General features: G+C 44.9%; 3 protein-coding genes across 11 annotated transcripts in view; 2 read left to right on the top strand and 1 right to left on the bottom strand.

Annotated features, from left to right (window-relative positions):
• Positions 1–11,333, top strand: part of ehbp1 (EH domain binding protein 1) — a 117,816-nt gene extending 106,483 nt beyond the window's left edge. For all 6 annotated transcript variants that reach the window (XM_028988478.1, XM_028988475.1, XM_028988476.1 and 3 more), the window contains 4 exons: positions 3,691–3,790; positions 4,917–4,990; positions 9,724–9,838; positions 10,192–11,333. In XM_028988478.1, the coding sequence (XP_028844311.1) occupies positions 3,691–3,790; positions 4,917–4,990; positions 9,724–9,838; positions 10,192–10,282 (380 nt within the window). In that variant the 3' untranslated portion in view covers positions 10,283–11,333. The remainder of the gene's footprint in view (positions 1–3,690; positions 3,791–4,916; positions 4,991–9,723; positions 9,839–10,191) is intronic.
• Positions 11,334–13,572: 2,239 nt separating this feature from the next.
• Positions 13,573–16,858, top strand: otx1 (orthodenticle homeobox 1). The gene is made up of 4 exons (XM_028989193.1): positions 13,573–13,752; positions 14,663–14,856; positions 14,939–15,090; positions 15,204–16,858. Exons 2-4 carry the CDS (start codon positions 14,760–14,762, stop codon positions 15,939–15,941), a joined length of 987 nt encoding a protein of 328 aa, XP_028845026.1. The 5' UTR covers positions 13,573–13,752; positions 14,663–14,759; the 3' UTR covers positions 15,942–16,858.
• Positions 16,859–19,916: 3,058 nt separating this feature from the next.
• Positions 19,917–22,598, bottom strand: part of wdpcp (WD repeat containing planar cell polarity effector) — a 44,600-nt gene continuing 41,918 nt past the window's right edge. For 3 of the 4 annotated variants that reach the window (XM_028989672.1, XM_028989671.1, XM_028989673.1), the window contains 4 exons: positions 21,575–21,665; positions 20,530–20,606; positions 20,218–20,246; positions 19,989–20,137 (listed from right to left, as the gene is read on the bottom strand). In XM_028989672.1, the coding sequence (XP_028845505.1) occupies positions 20,087–20,137; positions 20,218–20,246; positions 20,530–20,606; positions 21,575–21,665 (248 nt within the window). In that variant the 3' untranslated portion in view covers positions 19,989–20,086. Of the gene's footprint in view, positions 20,138–20,217; positions 20,247–20,529; positions 20,607–21,574; positions 21,666–22,598 lie in introns of all 4 variants that reach the window. The other variant, XR_003750570.1, reaches the window with a different exon arrangement.

The raw sequence follows: 22,598 nt of genomic DNA, 5'->3' as shown, positions 1-22,598 counted from the left end.
ACAAGACTGCTCTACACTGCAGACCCACTCCAAGTAATTAAATCAATCCTTTTGTACTTACCATATTCCCCTCCAGTGACGGCAGCCGATCTGATTATGTGCTTCATGCATATTCAGAAAGAAGCGGCGACAGGTCTTTAATGAGCTCTTACTTAATCACAGGAAACAATGTTCATCTTGTTCTCCCCCCCCCTTTCTTAATTTCATTCTCATTTTCCCTCTTTTTTTTTTTTTTTTTCCTTCCCCCCTCTTTTTTTTTTATTTTATTCTTCACAACATTAGAGTGTGGATACTACAGTGGTGTGTAATGAAGCAGACGCCAAGTGTCACCCCTCTCCAAATAAATTGTAATGTTCAAAAAGTGACTTAGCTGTGGAGAAGTTGAGATCTGCCCCTTAAAACTCCGATAGACAAATTGGATTACTGGGTATTGGATTAAACAGAAAACGTCTGGATAAGGAATGAGAAGAGCTTGCTGTGATCACAGGGTTTAATATATTTCTTTTCTTTTCCCCTTTCTTTTCTTTTCCCACCCCCAAACTCTTTTCTGAGTAAAGAAACCCAGGTCTTTTGCGGCACCCAGAATCTGCATTAATTTAAAAATGTTTTTTTTTCCCTTAGTACCAAATGAAGAGGAAATATGCAATTAATCATAGTGATCAGCACTCCACCTGTATATTTATTTATTTGGTGATTCTAATTTGGATTGGATTGATTTTAGAATTTAGAAAATCGCACAATAATTGACTTTTGAGATACAATTTTTTTTATTTAGTCAGGTTTTTATTAATACATTATAGCAATAATTAAGCAAATAGTATTAGTAGTTTTAATGATCATGTAAAAAAAATATTGTGATAATTTTAGATGTTTTGATTTTTACATGAAATTGTGCTCTTAATTTTTGTGTTTGTGATTATGGAATAGCTGCTAGTTAATAATCAGTACAGGACACCAGGAAAAAGCAGCAGGTTTTTGCAGCCGTGGGGCTTTTTCATTATTATTATCTGGTTTGAATGTAACTGTGGCTAAGATGGCTATCTTAATCTTATTTGTCTACAGAGGCTACCTCACCCTGGCAGGCCCAGCGACCCTCAGGCCTCTCAGGCAGACCCATTTCACACTGCACCACAGCTCACACTTCCAATGCACATTTAGCTTTACTACAGGAATGGACATCATTCAATTGAAGAAAATTAAATTTTGACATTATGTGTCATTCCGTTTAGTGCAAAATTATGTCACTTAAATTAAACTTAGTCATTCTAATGACTTGCTATGAGTATATTCAGAATTCAAAATTAATTCTGTATAGTATGGGTTGTATACAGTCGGCATTTGCTTGCCTTGGGCCCAGAATAGAATTTCTATGGTGTCTGAAAGTCTGTTTTATATTTAAAAAAACATGATCCAGGCTTTAAAGTTTAATTTAACTGAAACCTTTGTATTTTTGGGCCCGGATTTTATGATACGTTTTACTGTCATTTAGTATTACATGTGAAATCATCTCATTTTATCTTTCATTGTTACATGTAGGTTTTGTATGAATTGTTATGAAGATGTTCTCCTACAGATTGTCTATTTTTTTAATTCATGATCTGCATATTTAGATCTCTGTTTTAGATGTCTAATATTTAATTTTTGAAATCCAGCAGTAAAAGAGAGATAAAATTAGCATGTCTTTATAGGTTGGGACTCAATTTACCTTGCGTTCTTTATTCCTTTACTGTTAAACTTAATAATAACCCAACAAAAGAGTTGTCAGGCAAAAAAAAAAAAAAAAAGAAGTCTTTCAGTACTTGAATAATAATTGGGGTTGAGGAATGTTCCCTTAATGAACATGGCTGTGCGTCCTAGTGAGGGCGAATCGCCAAGATCAAAGGTTTGAGCTCTCAAAATGAGAATGCCTCTTGCCTGAGTCAGAAGTGACTGGGGTCAACGTTCAAGGGTTGCCTCAGAACAGTGTGAGTGACTGGACACAAACAGCCGAAAGTCACAGAGATCCTGCGCACCCCCCCCTCACGGCCGCAGCCGAGCACCGAGCCCACCGTCCGGGGCCCGCCACCCGTAATCCCCCCGGCCCCTCACACAAGCTTAACATTACCATTTAATATTTGCTTGTTTTATTGGACTGTGCCTGGACGTGGTGACCTGTCACAACACACTTTCATCCTTCCCCAGTTGCGCTGTTTAAAAAGGCGTCTGCACTAATCCAAGGTACTGATTCCTAAATCCCAATATCCCACCCCACCCCTAATAAAATTACATACATCTGGTCGCAGCGGAATGGAGAAAGGCTCCCCAAGCAGAACAATCCTTCCTTTGGGGCGGCAGTGACAGGGCTTCTCTCTGCTGGTGCCCTGCTGAGCTGACGGTGTCTTTGTTGTGGCCGGTCCGACTGTCTGGCTCACATGACCAGCGTCACTGTCACATGGGTACCAAGTAATGCCACCAAAAGAGAGAGAGTGGAACAGTGCTGCTGTGTCAGAGCCTCACTGCCCCAGATCAGATCGCGTCTCAGGAAGGGCCCTGTCAGATGGTTGTAGGAGCCCCCTGCTAAATTTTTCGTACATGCCTAATAAGGTAATTTTATGTCCACAACTAATCAAGGGTCAGCATTAAATACTGTAAAATCATCACCTATTATTGTGTGGCATCACTGGCCGTGTATATCTGTGTTAAAATCCATAGGTGCACTTAACTGCCGGTGTCACTTTTAATGTCTTAATTTTTGTCCTGATGTCACCTCGATTTATTGTCATTGGATTTACGTAATCTGTTTGCATAATCTTAGTATATCTCTAATTTCCCCCCTCCTCCCTTTCATCTACATTCACAGAAGTATTAGTTAAACGCAGACTTCCCCTCACCCTGAACAAACACATTTTAGGTTCGTGGACCCTGCCGGAGTTTTATCCATCCTTCCTGGCATGACAGGGGACCGTTTCGCTGCCTCGTTCTTCACCACCTGCAGGATGGGTGCAGCCACACCTGTGGTGTTAGCGCCTGCATCTGGTACACATTAGAGATGTATTACATTAATGTTTCAGGGTATTAGAGCTGCGGTTTTGCAGTCGTGCTGAGTGAGCCCTTGGATAACTGCGTAAAAGTGTGTGTGTGTGTGTGTGTGTGTGTGTGTGTAACCTGCCTGGTGCAACCTGCAGTAATCCCTACATTTAATCCAACATCAGCTCAGTCTCTCTGACAATGGCATCGTCTTGCAAAGTGTCTAATATTTTGCCTCTGAACACACATTTGGCTGACTTCCTAACTTGCGTGTCAATCGGTTGTGCCGAGCCCCGCCGGATAATCTCATTTGATTCACCTCAGTCAGAAAACGGTGTGAGAAGTGCAAGCAGGCATGTCAGGTGAAGCAAATGCACACTTTTATTTTTTGGTTTGTTTTGTCATTAAACATTTGGTCCTTGTCGCTGTGAGTTTTTGTGAAAATGTTAAACTGGTTGAAGTAGCTGTGGAGGAGGGGGTGGAGGTGCTATTACTGCTGGTAATTAGCCCTGTGGCATTCATCAAAGCGGCGGCCAGGCGCTTTGCGTTGATGCTCCTCTGTATTACCAGCAATTACACCACGCTGAACACACGGTAGCTTCCATTTACATATTTCAAATGATGCCTGCCTGTTTGTGAGTGACGCAAGTTTACGTAACCGAGACAAACTGTGTGTTCCTGCAGGGAATAACAAGGAGGAAGAGGAGGCCATGATGCAGGAGTGGTTCACGCTTGTCAACAAGAAGAACGCGCTGATCAGGAGACAGAACCAGCTCTCTCTGCTGTGAGTAAATTTACCTCTCTTACCCGTCTGCCCTGCAGGACTATATACAAGGTGGACTACTATACTGGACTACAGCTTAATTTAAAAACCACAAAATATTTTTCAATCAATATTGCCTCATAACATAATTTTCTTATGCATGTTTTGATTAACACATTCATTAATTATTAAAGTTTATCACTTTAAAATAAATTAACTTGGTTAACGTAGATGTGTTTGTTTACTTCCTGTGTGGGACTGTGTTGGAGGGAGAAATTTGGCACAACCATATGAAAATATTTGGATGTGCACAGTTCCATGTGACACAATATATTTTGTTGAATCATCTGTATCAGACCTATGGTAAAAAAATAAAATAAAAAAAATAAACCATTGAAAAACCCAGTCAATTAAATAATATTTTACTTTCGATTTACTAAAAAAAACATCAAACCGTAGTCTTAAGAATTAATCACAAATGATTTTTAAATGTATGAATTGATGGCCCTAATATATATTCATTTTGAAATATTAGCCGCTTTGTCATGATACAGATCTTGTTCCTTTCAGCAGTAGCGTTTATTAATGTATTCCTTGTCCTTTTAACGCAAGTGACACACCGAAATCTGGACTTTTTTTTTTTTTTTTTTTTTTCCCTGTTTCCCGGCATAGAGAGAGAGAGTTTCAAAGCCCTTACAAATGACAGATTGAAGTATTCTAATCATATTATATCACTGGAAGGGCCTTTTTAAGTGGCCGCTTTTAACGAGCCACCATTATTATTTCTCTCATTTCTGTCTTTGTGGCAGAACGGGCTCTGAAGGACAAATTCTATTATGGTGGGGAGAATTAGCTCATTTCCAATACATTTTGAAAAGAGGCAAAATTGAATTTGCACGTTGATACCCCTCTCATCTTATTTCCCACCGACTTCCGCCTCCCCTCTCTCTCGCTCACGCTCTTGTGCCGTTTCATATCAACCCCAAACAGCTATTCAGCCACAGTTTGTGTATCACTTATTTGCAGTAGATTAATGTGAAGCAGCCGAGGTGCTGGCGAGTGCGCGAATCAATGTTTATTAAAGGTTTCTTTAAGTGTTTAATGATTTAGTCATTAACATATTGATGAACTTTTACAACTTGCCTAGGGAAAAGGAACATGATCTTGAGAGACGCTTTGAGCTGCTGAACCGGGAGTTAAGAGCAATGCTGGCGATTGAAGGTAAGAGGGGATGAGAGATGGGGGCACTGGGGGGTACCAAGCTGAAAACAAAACAAAAAAACCTGATAGGATCTTATTAAACCTGCATGATTGTATCAGTTAGTATTCTAATTAACTTTCAATATGTTTAAGGGATTTTTGAATGTTTTAGATTTGACTGTTTTGCTGTATGTATGCTTGTGGGGTCTTTCTCCAATGGAATGATGGGAGACATTTTTCTTTATTTACACCTCATATCATATTAACACCTAGGTCGCTGGAGATCTGTTTGATATGGGTACAGACATCACAGATTAAGGTCATAAATGTGTAGAGTGCATTTTATCCACACATGGAATGGGTAAAAAAAAAAAATTTATTGTTCGGTATCAAAGTTGTCTGGTTAACTTTAATCCCTTTGACTGTGTCCTCTTTAGCAAAATGAACCTTTTGCAATCAATGCAAATTGATTTTGCTATTCGATGGTGACCTCGGGACCCTTCGGCTAGCCATGGTAATTTCTTTCTGCACCTGATAAGCTACCTGATCCATCATAAATCAATTGTAATTAGTTTGAGGGGGACTCGGCCAGCGGTGGACATGCATAGCAGAGCAGCGACGCCCGTCCTCTGTTACTCCAGCATTGTTGCATCGGCCCGATAGCCTCAGCCTTCCTTTTTTTTTGTGAAACATTGACTTGTGCTGCAGGGGTGCTAAAAAAAAAAAAAAAAAAACCTTCTGAATGCCGAAAAACGAAGCGCAACATTAAAAAAATCGTAAAGCGCAGTAATCTGGCATGAGTGAGTTTAAGCGGCTCACGCTGGTATCAGATTATGGAGGCCGTATTAAAAAAAAAAAAAAAAAAAAGGTGAGGGGAAGAGCTGGGCTTGTTTCGGCGTGGCGTCGTATGTCCCAGTGGTATGCGGGGCTCTATCAAGCTACATACCTTTAACTTGTTGAGGTTTTATTTATTTTATTTTTTCCTTCTTCAATGACTCCAACTTATCGGCCTCCCCGAGATATTTTTCCTCTCCCCCTTTACCCCCTGAGGTTTAGCACTTAACATTCAGCCGGGGCTTTCTTCAGACGAGCCAGAGATAGTTCTGACCTGCTGCTGAGGGAAGCGTGCGCATCGCTCTCTTATTTGGTGCTCCAACAGGTCCATTCAGGGCGGCCCAATGCAGACAGGTAATTGTTGATTTGCTTGGCCAGCCGATGACAGTGAGAGAGGAGCTCCAGAGCTGCTCAAGCAGAGCCCTTCTCCGATACAGACGAGACCCAGTCACTTAATCTGAGCCGGGTCTGACCTGGCGCCACCTCGGGATACAGACGGGAGAATAACCCCCTTATCCCCCGACCAGCAGCACCACGCAAAAAGCAGCTAAAAAATGATTAGAACCACGTTTTAGTCGGCACCTCTATACCCCTCATAACACGATAAGATATTCTGTTTCGGCAATGGGCAGTGAAACGGAGGTGTGTTATTTTACCCTGTGATCTAATTATCAGTAAGCACTGTGATCACCTCTGAAATGTACCCGTCGCTAATATTATTATTATTATTGTTATTACCCTTATTAGCCACTGGCATTTTCTCGTCTGCCGATAACGACTCTCTCTTGAACGTACGGCTGCAAAATCCACAATCAAAGGCGTCCTCTACCGCTGCGTCCGCTAGCCGCCTTAATGCTGTTGGGACAAAGGCGGCTCATTATGCCGAGTGGCATCTGTACATCACAGGGCGGCTCTGCGGAGATGAAGAAAGGCAGGTAGACGGCGGAGGTGGGACGTGGCAGATGTCGACATCCATCAGAAAGGATGACACGGAGCTGGTGTCCTCCCCCGGGTTTAACGTCCCACGTTTGGAAGGGAAAAGGCAGCTGGGCTCCGACGTGGCCTTCCACTATATGCCAAGGCTCTGGTTTTCCTGCCACAAAAATTGATCCTTTTTGCCCTTTTTATCCGTCTGCCATGCAGATAGACAGACATTCACACACACACACACACACACACAGACACACACGCAGCCTTCCCTGCTTTTTCTCTTTCCTGAGACTTGGTTGACTCCAGGGCGTGTTGTTTGAAAGTGGACGCTTCACTCTTGAAGGGATTTATGCATAGGTCCCCCTATTTTTTTTTTTTTTTATTACGGTTTTATATGATAAGCTTTTTATTATATGTTTAAGATCAATATGTAATCCTGTGCAGGAGCTTATCCGCCCCCCCCCCCTTCCACAACAACCCCATTTGTAAATCTATTTGAGCTTTGTTACACGTCTGGGGCGTAGTATTTTCCTCAGATTGATTAGGTGCAGTGTTAGAATCCTATCAAACGGCCGGCTTTGATGATGTTGCAAACTCCTTTTCAAGATTGCTAGTTGACTGGAGCTGGAGATAAGGCCAGGGTGACAATTCAACCGTTTTTTTTTTTTTTTTAATTCACAAAAAACCCTGCTCATTTCAATCTAAGTGGGAATCTGCAGTTTCTAAAAGTGGCTTTTTCCCTCCTCCACTCCGCTCTCAACATTGATGGTGTCTGACATTTAGATTTACATACGTTTACATTCACAGGCTCCTAATAAGGTATTTAGAGTTGCCATGTTGTCACCTTTTTAAAACGTTCTTTCTTTTGATTTTTTTTTCTCTTCTGTAACCTGAGATTTAAAGGTTGGCAGGTTTCCGCTGTTTAAGTGCAGTGTAGGACGGGAGGAGGGGACAGTTGTTGGGGGATAAAGCCTCTAGTTCGAGATCCTGTCTTTCCTGTGAAGCTCCTGTTCCTGCTCTTCAGCAGGTGGACGGACATCCAGTTGCTGCGTTGTAAACATCAGACCACATCGAGAGTGCCTCGTCATTTTAATCACGGAGAGCTCCGTCGTTGTCAGCTTTTCTGTCCTGTCCCATCATGTCCGTGTGATGCTTGGTCTTTAGCAGCAGCAGCAGCAGCACTAATCTTTGTTGTTTCCTTGTCCGCTTTCTGCAGGAGAGAAGAACTTTTCGCCTGCGAGCCGCCACCCCACCAAATCGCAAGATCTAATTCTGCCACGGCGCAGTCGTCGTTATATTTGAAAATATTACCCGGGAACGCTTAGGAGAAGCACTTGCTTTCATAAAGCTGCTGAGCAGTTTGCACTCTTGAATAAATTTGACATCGGAGGGGGGGTCATGGGGATTTGAACCAGTGCATTCTTGTGTGGCTTGTGAAGACTCACATGGTTACCATTGGTGTGCATTGTTCGGGTTATCTGAATAAGCACCAACCATGTGAGTTTTAACAGGATTGCCCAGGGCAGCGGAGAAAGGGAGAGGGGAGCAACGCAAAAGATTGCACGCCCTCTCTGCACCATGCTACTTCTTCCCTTCATCTCTTTTCCCTTTAATTTTACTGCGTTGTTTTTTTTGTTTTGTTTTTTGTAGGGTAAAAATGCTTTTTTTCCCTCCTCTTTTCTTGTTTTCGGGTGAGGAGTCGGTGTCTGATTTCCCCTCCCGCTCCTCATTTGTTCAGCGATGTCGTTCACCATTCCTCTCTTTTTTTTTGTTTACCTTCTTAATGAGGGGGGCGGTACCGCTGAGCCTGTGATTGACAGCTGCATGCTCCCTCAGCCTTCCCCGTTGGGCCTGAGATTGGCTTCTTGGCTTGGGTCTCTCTCTCTCTTTCTCTCTCTCTCTCTGTGAATGTGTAGGGGGGGGGAGTTGCTCCCTCCATAAACTTTCTAGAACATTCTAGCGAACTTTTTTTTTTTTTTTTTTTTATTCCGATTTGGAGTGATCAAATCAGTAATGAATATTAAAATAGACAGGAACCATTACAAATACTTTATGTACGAGTTTTATCAAAATCATCACGCCATGCCTTAATTACAGCGGATTCACTGCATCCTCTCCAGGGGTTTCTGGAAATAACAACACACTAAACACACAGCTGAACAGGTCTTGTTCAACCAGAAGTTTGAGCTTTTGTGTTACTACAAAATATAAAATATTGAAACCCAGCAAGTCACATTTATCTTGCTAATGTTTGCTTTCAGTACATATTTGAGAAGACATGTTTATTTTTTTTCTGACTCCAACTTTTGGCTTGTAGTTTCCTTTCTAAAAAAATTGCTGATTTAATTCCAAGCATTTTAATTTGGAGCTGGAGGGTGAACTAACTCGCCAAATATTGGAACTGCGTTCATTTCACCCTGCGCTCCACTTCAAAGGCGGGAGGTTAAATGAGAAGAGCGCAGACCTTTCAGGACAAACACGTGGTCCCAGCGTGAGATACGCCCAACTGTTGCAATTTCAGTGCTGACATTTCGTTCCCTTTATTTTACTTTGCATTTAAAAAGTAAATCAGTAGTAGGGGGATTATTTCGATGTTCTGTTTGAGTCCACGTATGTTCAGTTTTTTTTTTCTTTCTCCTTCTTCAAATATTTAGGGAATTTTGAGGATCCAGTTTATCCCGTAGTTTGGGGGGGAGGAGCACAGCGCCGCTATTCACACGTCCCTGTGCTGCGCCGCCTCCCTAATCTACCCCGGTATCGCGGTGTGAATGAACCTGGCAGCGGGGCTGATATTTCAGCCCAGCACCAGGCCTGGGCAGAGGTGTGGAGCCGCGGACGCCTTCCCAGAGACACGCGGGGGGGCCGCCTGCCCTGCATGGGGTTAAAACGGGAAATCTGAGCATCCGTTCTGTTCTACAGTCTTTTTTCCCCCCGTAACTCGAGTTTTAAATCTCCTCCGGGTTTTTTCTTCCCCCACTTTCACCCCACAGACTGGCAGAAGACGGAGGCGCAGAAGCGGCGTGAGCAGCTGCTGCTGGATGAGCTGGTCATACTGGTGAACAAACGGGACGCGCTGGTGCGGGACCTGGACGCCCAGGAGAAAGAGTGAGTGCTCTGGCAGCAAAGCATGCTGGGACGGCGAGGCCAGGCTTGGCCGCGGATGGCGTAGGCAGCCTGTCCACAGCGTCCTCAGTGTTCCTCGGCCGCGGCGTAATCTGAGTGTGTCAGGGCACACAGAGTAATTCCTTAACTGCAGGAGCATGAATGAGCATGAGACGCTGAGCCTGGGAGGAATGTGTGTGTGTGTGTGTGTGTGTGTGTGTGTGTGTGTGTGAGAGAGAGAGAGAGAGAGAGAGAGAGATGGTGCTCCTGGAGTGGCCCTGCTCCACAGGTGTCTCTGCGTCCTGTTTCTTGTGTGTGTCTGTCCATGACCATATGTCCCCCCTCTGTCCCCACAGAGCCGAAGAGGAGGACGAGCACCTGGAGAGAACCCTGGAACAGAACAAAGGCAAGATGGCCAAAAAAGAAGAGAAGTGTGTCCTTCAGTGATTGGCTTTTCCGCAAAGACAAAACGTTGTAATAATCATCATCATCATCATTCGTATCACCCTTCCTTCTCTCCTTTTATTTCTTCCTGAAAATCTGCTCACTTTTTCCTGCTTTTATTTTATTTTTTTTTATTCCAAATTCTGAGATTAGTACGTTGTGTGGTTGTGCTGAACGTGGTACGGATGAGTGGGGCGGCTTCCGAATCACAAACACACCCAAGTGCAAAACTTTGGAATCGGACGAAGCGCCGAGCGCCACTGATTCTGCCGGCGTCTCGTGGGTGTGGCCCGAGAGGGAAGGGTTGCTCCTGACGCACATGGCCTTGTCAGTCTGAATGTGTTCGATTCTACAAATAGGTCGAGTTTTAAAATCAATCATTTTATTTTTTGGGGGGTATACCAGAAATTTTACTGGGGATTTATTTTGCTTCATAATTTTATGGTATGCTGTTTCAGCTATATCGTATTTAAAACTTTAAAAAACTAATCTTCACTCGTTACAAGCAATGTTTGTCATTTGATGTCTTTCAAGTATTTTAGACTCAGTTTTTACACATAAAAAAGTCTTGACTGAATATGTTGCATTTTAAAAAAAAAAAAATTTCTTCTTTGTGCTTGAACCTGGTTTACCAAACATTGGAGGAGGTGCATGGCGGAGAGCTGCTGTACGTGTGAGTGCAGCCTGGGATATGAACGCTCCTGGTGTATATTTTTCATTTCTGTCTGAGGAGTAGCTGACAAAAAGTTGAGAGAGAGAGAAATGTTTTTTCCTTTTTAAACATTTTTAATTTTCAGATCCATTTGAGACCAGAGTGATTATTTATTACTATCGTCCTTTGAGCCATGTTTACGTCACTAACATTGGTCTTTTGCTCAAGGACTTTGTTGTATTTATTGTATACTTCAGAAAAGAAAAAAGGAGCAGAAAATGCTTTCATTTACAGAGCTTCACGATCTTCTTATTGTGCGAACAGTTTACCTTTTTTATTTATTCCATAAGTCATATATACAAATATCAGTCATCAATAAAATCCCGTGGCTTTCATACTCAACGTGACTCCTGTCCTTTCGTTCACCTTTCTGTTTTTATCATGAAGAAACTTGACATTTGGAACAATAAAATTCCTATATTATTTATCATAAGGAAAAGTTCAAGTACTCATCTAAAATTATTTAATTTAAACCTTTATTTCGACGCTAGTTTACCCACAGGTTCTGTATAATTTGGCTTTTGCGGAATTTCCACTGAGAAATTCCCGCCGTCGTTTAGTCCGGAGAAGAGAAGAGTAAAGAGGAAAATCTCTCCTGACAGCTGGCGGCCCGCCGGCCTTTCTGCGCTCCTCCATCCCTCCATCCCTCCATCCCTCCATCCGCGATGGACCCCAGCCACGGGGGGGCGGGTCACGTGCTTTTACTAAACTCACGCACGCACACGCACGCAAGCAAATTCGGAAAAGTTATAAGTCACGCAAAAGTGCGCGAGAGCCACCAACTTCCGTCCGGAGCCTGTTTAACTTTTAATTATTTTTATTTTAATTACTTACATTTAGTCAAATGTAAAATAAAATTCCACTGCAGTTTGGGATTTAGACAAAATACATTTATTCACTATTACAATTTCACCATTCGACCACCTTAAAATGTACAACTTTACATTTATAATAGCCTGACTGTTTATATATATATAAAAATATAGAGAGAGAGTTATTTTTTTTATCTGGAAAAGATTATCAAATTCTTGTTCTCTTACCTGAATATCTATCGAGAAAAAAAATCGCCGTTTGAGGAGCTCGGGTTCGAGTCCGTAACGCAGCATCGTCGGTGTAAACGCGGCTCCGGTCCTCCCGACTACAGACGCCAAACTTTCTCCTCCTCTCTCCTCCTCTCCTCCTCTCCATAATCCCGGCCTTCAGAATCCCACTGCAATTCGGGATTAAGGGAAAATGCTCTTATGAAGAGAAGCGGCCTGCAACCTGACCGGGTTCGAACCGCGGAGGAGAACCGGACTCGGCGGGTTCAGGCCCGGGGCCCGTTCCGGCTCTTCTGGCCTCTTCACCGACTCGTTTTATGTTTCTTTTACGCGGTTCTGTTCGGGCCAGTAGAACCAGAGCAACTTCGGGAGATTTAAACGCTAAGGCGAAGCGTCAGGCTCGGTCGGAAGGAGCCGATTCGGGAGTTTATTAGACTCCTCGGAGCATCGCGATCTTATTCTCTCAGCGCGGCCCTTTTCATTTCGCCTATTCTTTTTTTGGGGTGTGGGGGGTGCGTTAAATCTTCTCCCTTAGATTTGTTTTGTCCCGGTTATATTTTTATTTATAGCGGGTGTATCGGTTCATTTCAGTTCTGTCTAAATTTCCACTCCGCGTGTTAAAAACTGTTCCTAATAAACTTTTCTGAAATGTAAATCTAAGTGGGGATTAGCCCTCAATTAATATTCATGAGATGGGTTACAATAATGAAAAAGGAAGAAAATAGATCAAATTGCTAAATTTATCTCCTTGTTATATTATAAATACCTTTCTGAATCGATGAGTGGGTCGCAAAAGAGCACATTATTCCGTATTATTCCGTATTTCATCACGGGAGAAAACACTCCTTTATTCACGATGTCTCAAGAGAAACGTTTTTCACACTGATGATGATATAAACAAATATATTTAAAATGATTTTTATTATTAATATTTTTTTAATCTACTGCAAATAAAAATAATTCATACGAAGAATTGATCTCACTTTAAAAGTTTTATATTTGATAAATAGCAAACGTTCCGACTATTTTATTCCACGTTTTAGAACGTTGCTTTTGAAGTTGAATTTTGAAAAATAAATGGCAGGATGTCCTCACCGTCTCGCCTCCGTGTTTCGATAGCAGGAGAACTTTATTCGGATCGTTCCCTCACCTACGCCGCAATCGGACCCAATTCCCGTCCCACCATTTTTTTACGCCGCCGCGTTCGTGTCTTAATTTCACGTCCGCAATAAAACGATAAATCCGCGTGTGTCGTTCGGCCGTCATCGTTATTTTCTGTGAAATATTTCCACTATTAGAAGAAGAAGAAGAAGAAGAAGAAGCAGAAGGGGGGAAAAACCTCTCCGCTCGACGCAGGTTCGTGTTCGCCCTCAGTCACGCCGGGGCGGGGCTTTGGGCCTTTTCTGCCCTCCGATTGGACGCTCGCGCCGTCCGTCAGGACGGGCACGCGTGCTGATTGGCTGCGGTGGGCGGATCCGCAGGTGTCCGGCGCTCATAGAGGGGCAGGGCAGGGAGAAGGTGATCAATCTCCATCCGTCTACATTAGCAAACACCTTAACACCCCGACAGACCGCGGGGAGACCGCGCCGCCGAGCTCCGCCCGCTGCACAACCGGAAACGTCCGCGGCGACGACGGCGGCGGCGCCGCGGCCCGCTCCGCCCGCAGACTTCCCGTCCGGATCTTATCCCGCCGCAGCGATCCCGTCGGGAGCCTGGAACCGGTGAGAATTCCCGGCTTTATCCCGGCGCGTGTTCGTTTCTCCGGACGGAAACTCGCCCGACAAGTTGTAGCTCCGCTCGTACCGCGGCGCGGAGCTGGAACGGAGGCCTGGCGGCGAGTCCCCGACTCCGCTCCCCGCGGCTCCGGAGAAATTCGCTTTTATTTCCTTCGAATTTTCTGTGCTTTTGAAGGTAATTTATCGTCGGTGTGAAATTGGCCCTGCGGCGCTGGTGTGAAATTCTCCTGTTTTTTTTTTATTTATTTTTTTAACTCTGTAAACTCGTCACGAGCGAAGCGAAGTTCGTCAAATAAAATTGCGCCAAAAAGCGAGAATAAAATTACGAATTTAACCAGGACTGTATGCGTTCGTTTGTACACTTCTTCTTCTTCTTCTTCCGTGGTTGAACCGTAAAGGCCTTATTTTAATCTTCATATGTTATAAAGGCGTCCACAAATACTCACTACACCGTTTTATTCATGTCGGTATGAGGCCGTTTCCGGCGTTAATTCTCTCTAATAAAACTGCGTTTTGAATGGCAACCAGACTCGATGTCTGCAAAAAAAAAAAAGAAAAAAAGAATTAAGACGAATAGCAGCTATAAATATAATAATCCGATTGACTGGTTATTAGCGTAATTGCAGGTGGGCGTATCGAATCGTGTCCGAATTAACGTTAGTCTCCAAAAACTGTTTTTTTGTAACTTAAAAAAAAAGTTTATTAATACTTTCTCACTGTTTTATAATACGTTTTGAATTAATTAAATTACCCAAGAAGTGTACTTGTTCGGTATTTTTTTTTTTTCTCCCCTGGACAGAAATGCATGTGTGCTGCAGAATAAATATTGTTTAATTTGATCACCCCGAACTAAAGCGGCCTGCTGTCCCTGCTGTCCCTGCTGTCCCTGCTCCAGTGTCTCTCTAGTTTTGGACCAGCTTTCCGTCAAGCTGCAACATCGCGGGAAATCGGGGTACTGGCAAGATCTGGGGGGACCCGTGACTGCCTCTAGCATGATGTCGTACCTCAAACAGCCCCCCTACGCCATGAACGGCCTGGGGCTGAGCGGCGCGGCGATGGACCTGCTGCACCCGTCGGTGGGGTACCCGGGTGAGGCGCCGTTGCCCCTGCGTCCGCGGCGCGCGCGAGGTTGCCCGGGCGTTGTTCTAACGTTGCTCTGACGTTCCCGCAGCGACCCCGAGGAAGCAGCGGCGGGAGCGGACGACGTTCACCCGCTCGCAGCTCGACATCCTGGAGGCGCTGTTCGCCAAGACCCGCTACCCGGACATCTTCATGCGGGAGGAGGTGGCGCTGAAGATCAACCTGCCCGAGTCCCGGGTTCAGGTGGGACAAACATTCACATAATAATAATAATAATAATAATAATGAGCAATTTCCAGGGCTTCTGTGTCGAGTTGAGTCGAACTTTTTTAAAAAGTTTGAATGTGCTGTTTCAGGTCTGGTTTAAGAACCGGCGGGCGAAGTGCCGGCAGCAGCAGCAGAGCGGCAGCAGCACCAAGGCTCGACCGGCCAAGAAGAAGTCGTCCCCCACGCGGGAGAGCACCGGCTCGGAGAGCAGCGGCCAGTTCACCCCCCCGGCCGTGTCCAGCGCCGGCTCTTCCTCCAGCTCCACCTCCTCCTCCTCCGCCAACAACAACGCGGGCGTCAGCAGCACCTCCACCTCCATCAGCACGGTCTCCTCCATCTGGAGCCCCGCCATCTCCCCCGGCTCGGCCCCGCCGCCCGAACCCGCCGCCGCCGCCGCCGCCGCCACCAACGCCTCCTGCATGCAGCGCTCCGTCTCCGGCTCCGCCGGCTCCTCCTACCCCATGACCTACAACCAGACGGCGGGCTACAGCCAGGCCTACCCCGCCCCGTCCGGCTCCTACTTCAGCGGGGTGGACTGCAGCTCGTACCTCGCCCCCATGCACTCCCACCACCACCCGCACCAGCTCAGCCCCATGACCCCGTCCTCCATGTCCGGACACCCGCACCACCACATCAGCCAGTCCTCGGGCCACCACCACCACCATCACCACCACCACCAGGCCTACAGCGGCGCGGGGCTGGCCTTCAACTCCACCGACTGCCTGGATTACAAAGAGCAGACCGCCTCCTCGTGGAAACTCAACTTCAACACCACGGACTGTCTGGACTACAAAGACCAAGCGTCGTGGAGGTTCCAAGTCTTGTGATTTTTTTTTTTTTTTTTTTTTTTTAATTTCCCCTCGTCCCTGTTTTTAATAGTGTGTTGAGTTTAAAAAAAAAAAAAGGAAAAAAAAAGATCAAGTTAACTAAATAGATGTTCTTCACAAAGTGTTTTTATATATAAATGAGCTACATTTGAAGAATGAAAAGAAAGACAAAAGGAAAATTGAACAACGTTTAAAAAAAAATATATATATATATATATATATATATATAAAATAACATAGTTTTTACTGCTGTCCATGAACAATTGAAATAACTAAAAAGTCCCCAGGACTCTTTTTTTTCCTCCGGAACACCATGGAATACCCCACTCCATCCCTGTACAGAAACTTCTTTTTCGGATGAAAGAGATTAATTTTTTTTTTTTTTTTTTTTTAGGCAGCTGCATCAGGAGCTGAAATGTGTAAATATGTATTTGGGTCAGTTGCAGTGACCGGACCGCTTTTAGTTGGTGTTTCTGGATTTTTTCGGAGTTCTTTTCCAGACAAGTTTTTAATGTGTAAATCGCTCCCACTATTCCAAAGAAACTGATTGGTCGTTTCCTTTTTTTTTTTTTGATCGTACTTCATTTTAAGATAAATACATTTTCATTCTATTAACACGATGTTTCCTGCGATACATTTTATTATCCGAACTAAACCTCGAAGAAAAAGAACGAATTTCCCCACACGTCTGGTTGAGAGGAGAACCTGTACTGTTTGCCGTAAACCGGTGCTGTTCTTGAAACGCTTCTCTTCACTTGTCTGCAGCACTTGACTCTGTTTTAATTGGAAAAAAAAAAGAGAGAGAGAGAAATGCTAAATAAGTGTGGAACTAATGAATGAGAGCGCAGTTCCAGTGTTGAATGTACTGCAGGCGGACGCCTCACATTCATGTCCATAAAATAAAGTTCAGTCCACGACTCTCTCTTTAATCCCGCCTTCTTTTTAATTATATTTTTACTGTAAATTATGCGTCGTGTGTCGTTTCGGTGACGCTCGGTCGTGGTGTAACTATTAAATTATTTGGGTTTCAGTGACCGAGAAGACTGCAGCTCTCGCGAGATCTCGGTCCTCAGTCCCGCCGGACCGCAACAGGTTTCCAAGTCACGTGATAAATAGAACTGAAATTGGAGTTTCGTTTTCTTCCCCGAAATTGCAGATTCTTATTTTCACTATTCGACAATTTCATTAAAAGAAAGAAGCGGGTGGAAGGAAGTGGGTTGGTCACTGGTGTGTGTGTGTGTGTTTTCGTCTCCTGATAGACGCCAATTTCAATGTGTAGTAACATCATCGACCAACGCACAACTTGAGCTCCACACCCCGACACGCCAGTCCGCTCATTATGAAGGTGTGTGTGTGTGTGTGTGTGTGTGTGTGTGTGTGTGTGTCCGGCTGGAATTGAACGCGCGGTAATTGCCGCCGGTGAGATTTTTTTTTTACCCACAACCCCCCGTGGCAGCGCGGCGCGGTAATGACGCGGGTGGAGAGGGGGGTTAATGGGTCGAACATGGAGAGGCGCGGCGTTCGCGGGCTTTAAAACGACCACGCCTTCCATTAATAATTATAGTAATACTAATGATAATAATAATAGACGCGCACGGGCTGTTTATTCCAAGATGCGATCCGATCATTAAATGAATGTTGGTTTAGAAGACGGTGGTTCGCGGCTTTAATTAATTAATAGCGGAGTTAATTGCTGATTCGGCGCAGCTGAATAAATCGCGAGCGTCTCCAGTTCGCACCAAACAAACATTTTCTCTCTTTCTCTCTCTCTCTGTATATTGAATCTCACACTTCATATAAAATGCTAATTTGGTCCTTTCCCCAAATTCGGACCGATAATAATAATTTATTCAAATAAACTATTAAAAAAGATTTAACACCCCATGTATTTATATCTCCTCAAATTCTTCAGATTCAGTCGTTTATTAGCAAAATACGTGACGGACGCTCATCTTGCCTTTTAATAATAATCGCTCCTCTCGAGGAAAATTCGTTTATAAGAACGAACAGTCACCGCATTATCCAGAAAAAACGGCAAAACATACTTTATCAGTTCATACGAACTATTATTTTAATAGTTCATACAGTGACGATGATGATAATATTAATTAAAGACGTTTTACGCATCAAAGTGAAATAAACTCGGCACCATGTTATAATCCCAGTGCGAAATGTGTTTGGTCAAAAGAATACGAATTAAAATTGAACGTTCGTTTTTCACGTTTCACGTTAATTCTAGTTTATTAAATGTAGTTAAACGGAGTTAAACCGCAGCTGTAAAAACGCCGCATCCTTCACATTAAATCTGCGGGACGTTAAACGTGTAAAAAAAAAAAAAAAAATCATATTCGTCGTCTGCTACAGCATTTCATTATCACACACACACGCGGAATCCCAGATGCATCACTTGAAAAATGAGGAAGATGAAGGCGTGATGAAGGTGGATTATTTTCTCTAGATTTATAATGTGAGAATGAGCAGCTACTTTTTAATTTATTGAATTCATTCCTTGAAACAATGTATTAAATTGGCTTCAATGACCCAATAATAATAATAATTAGAAAACACATATTCCACCCATGATGAACTCTTAACCTCTCCGGCCGCCTCCCTTTGTCAGGAATGTTCCTCTGGTCCCCTGTCCGGGATCCAGGAAATGTCCAGATTGCGGACATGAGCTCGGCGCAGCTTTTCTTCTTCTCTCCTGCTCTGGGCCGCGCGAATACGAAGTCCTCTTCTGAGACGGGCAGGAGGAGAAGGTTGAGGAGAGCAGATCGGAAAATGCTTGAGCAGGTCGTCAATATCACCACTTCATATTTTCTCATTAAGGACCTCCGCATCTCGAAACAGAGAAATGACACGAAGTCATGGGGATTATAGTTTAATCGCCATGTTCTTCAAAAATGCTACATGAAACATTAAAATACATAATTTTGATTAATTAAAATAATGCACGCATGGAGCCAGGGGTGTACAAGGCCCGGATGGTTCTTCAAGTCCGGGACACTTTCTCCACATATATTTCCAGGGGTCTTCAGTGCAAATAGAACACAAAACTTTATAAATCTCTCTCTTATACATACACACACACACACACACACACACATTCAGTCTGTCAATTCACCCAGTGATGGAAGTGGGCAGCCATGACAGGCTGCCCACTCCGGGGAGCAGTGTGTGCGGACGGTGCTTTGCTCAGTGGCACCTTGGTCGGCTCGGGATTCGAACCCGCAGCCTTCTGTTTACAGGGCCGCTTCCTTAACCGCTGGTCTGGTGAGAATGAAGTTAAATTCCAGTTAAACGTTCCCCCGCACGCTGCCCGCCGCTCGGCAGGCTGCTTTATTTCACTTCGGCCCCGCTGAGCACTGCGTGATGAGGCGAGCGTGATGCACCAAGACCCGTTTTTTTGTGGGGGTGGTGGAGACCCATCATCATCATCATCATATAAACTGTGGCACCATACTTCCAGTAATAAAGCGAACAACATTATATTCATATAATATTATTAGTACAATATTATAAGCCATGTGTCTTTCTGTGTGTCTCTCTTTCTCTGGAACCAAAAACACATTTTCCCCTTTAAAACACGTCAAAACAAACCAAAAAAATAGGCAAACAAAACCCAAACAGCACCATTTCTGATCTTCTGTCCATTTCCAGCATCACTTCTTGTACATTTTTATGGAAATCCTCTTAGAATGCAAAGTAAATAGATTACGATACAGTGGAGGATTATGGGTGGCTGGGTGCCGTCAGATTAATCCTGAGTACAGGCCGTTGACAGTTCTGACAGGACTATGGCTGCTATTCAGGAAAACGGCTACGCTGCTTTAAAGGCGCACGCTGGCTCGGCCGCTGCCTGTAATTTCAACAAAAACAAGCGAATAAACAAGTAAAACATTAAAAAAAAAAAAAAAAAAAAAGCAAATATGCGCAACGTCATCCCAGACACGCGTGTCGCATGCGCCGCCGCCTCGCCCTGAAACCTGGTGTGAGACCTTCAAATTTAATTACTAAACAAAATACTAATTAAAAACATACAGAGGAAGTGAGCCAAAATATATATTTTATTTTACGTACAAGACATTAAAACATGGAAATAAAATGTGATATTATGCATCGCTGTGCATTTACGCTTGACAACGTTACACTGAACCCAAGTGAATGAGTTTGAGCCTCCCTGGGTCTTCGTTGCTCTGAAAAGAGGAGGGGACACACTGGTTCAGGGAGAGCCCGGGGTTCACGGTTTAAGTTGAATTAATGCATCAGAACGCACCTCATCACTCATGTCCAAGTGGTTCAACTCTACAAGAGAGAAAAAAGAGAGAGAGAGAATTCAGAAATTTCAAACTTCTCAATCGGACTGAATTTAGAGGCCAACACAAACATGGCACATCACCAAGCTTCGTGTCTGCTGGATAAATTCCTGAATAATAGTTTTTTTTTTGTTAAAACATTATTAAATGTCTGTGTTGCTATTTCGTTTCAGAATGCAGGCAAGAAACGGTTACGTGGCATGAAACATAAACCCGCTTAAGATTCAAAAATGCTGGAAGTGGAATTGGTTTCTTTGCAACGCGCCGTGTACCTGACTTCCACGGCCACACTCGACCTGCAGCAAGCTCAGCGTCCGCTCCCTTCACCTCTCCGGCCTTCCGCGGAGCACTGAGACGAACCAGAATGAAAATGTTCGTAACGGTGTGACAAACTCGTCCCTTAATATCTACACCATGAAACCTTCAATTCTCAGACAAAGTCACACAAAAGGCCGATGATAAAAACTCGTCAGATGTGTTGAAGTGATGCCGCGTCTGATGCCGGGCCTGCGGCGGCAACACCGACCGATTCTACACCAGCCAGCACAATGTGTCAATTTCCTCCAAACGGGACGCGGGGCGGGGGGGCACCAGAAGACGGGACGCTGGGACGCTTCCCAGAAAGCGCGTCCCTCCTTCACTCCCTGCGCGGTGCGGATTTGCGCGTCCTCCTGCCCGCCGTGTGCCAGAATATCGCTCTACTCCGCCACAGTAAGCCCGGCTGGCTCGGCGTACGAAACAATGAAACTTCATCTGAGACCAGATTAGGTTGGTTAAATAAAATAATTGTGGGTATGGTGGGGACGGGATTGTCTCGCATTCAGCCCATCGTTTATCTGCGCGAAAGCATCTTGATCAGCTTTCTTACATACTGTCAGCGGCGCTGAGGGGACCTGTAAACCGGGGTTTTGGCTGCCAAATTGCCGTAACCCTCTTACTTTATGTTTTAAAAAGAGCTTAAGTCCGTCCATCCTCTTTGTGCCCAGCCTGTTTAAATTGGCCGATACGGGGTGGGGGTGGGGGGATTTGAGATAGATCGCTGGGGCTTAGGGGGAGATGGAGTTGCCACAGAGCCGGCGGTTGTACAGTCAACAACCATGAAAAGCTCGCAGGGATAAAAGAACAAGAGCGTTTTTATCTAATACATACAAATCCACATAAACGCCTGATGCGTTCGTTGGAAAAACACGTCACACACACACACACACACACACACTCATCCCGTCCACCGCGCTGGAACTGAGACGAGGCGTCCTCGCTCGGTTCTGGAGTGAAGTGGACCGTGTTCGCCGGTGACAGACGTGGACACACACGCACCGTACTGAGCGGCTGAGCCGCGTCCGGCCGGGACCCCTCCCCTCCCTGCCCTGGACGGGGGTCTCTCCTACAGCCGCGTCCTGCTGCTCACCTGTGGGACGCCAAACACACAAAAACACCGTCACGGTGCGAGCAAGTGTGACAGTAAATGACAGCGGCGGCCCGACGTCCCCTCACCTGCCGAAAAGACAGGAAGTGAAAAGACGCACCAGGCGGACGGAGCTTTGGAATCTCCGGCACGGCGAAGTTAACAGGCTTTTCCTGCCGGAGGAAGGAACGGCCCTGAAGCCGTATCCTCCATTATGAAGGGGAGCGCGGGAGCATGAGGAGCATGTTGCTCGTGGCTTAATGTGCTCAAACCAGATCTCCGCCGCATTCTCTCCTCAGTCCCCCGACACAATGGAGTATCTAACCAAATCAACACACTTGTCAGGCCGACATTCGAAACCCTACAAAGGCTCCAAAGCCGTGTCAGCTCCGGTTAGGAGCCGAGGGAGAAGCCAGAACCTGACGGAGCTGTCAGCCATTCTCACGGTCTGAGGAGGAGGTGAGAAGAAAAGGCGGGATGGCGGCCAATTACAAAACAGCAGCCTCCCCGGATGGGCCCGCTGAGCCGACGACGGGCGGGGCTTCGAGAGCACGCCCACGCGCTCCACGCAGAGTCGTAGGCACGAGACGCCAGAACCAAACAACCGTAGCCGCTCGATTTGAACTTTTAACACTCGCGAAGTTCTCCCAAGCAGAGACCTGCCCTGTTGTGCAGCTTCCTGCCTCTCGCGCTCGCCGGCCAAGGACAAGAACGGCTCCGGGTGAAACGCGGAACGGGGAAATCATCAAGGACATCATTAAGAGGCTTACGCATTAACACACACACACACACACACACTCAGTCACACGGCCCCAGGTTCGGCCCTCTGCTGAGGAGTTAAATACCTCACTAACCCCACATCCACACCAATATTAAGAGCGAGTGAATGAATGAACACGCCTCTTTCCCACTGCGGTGACCCACATAGAAATTATC

The sequence above is a fragment of the Denticeps clupeoides genome, chromosome 8 (assembly GCF_900700375.1).
Source record: "Denticeps clupeoides chromosome 8, fDenClu1.1, whole genome shotgun sequence".
Lineage (NCBI taxonomy): Eukaryota > Metazoa > Chordata > Actinopteri > Clupeiformes > Denticipitidae > Denticeps > Denticeps clupeoides.
Note: the sequence above shows the minus strand (reverse complement) of the source record. Positions and strands in the feature narration are given on the sequence as shown.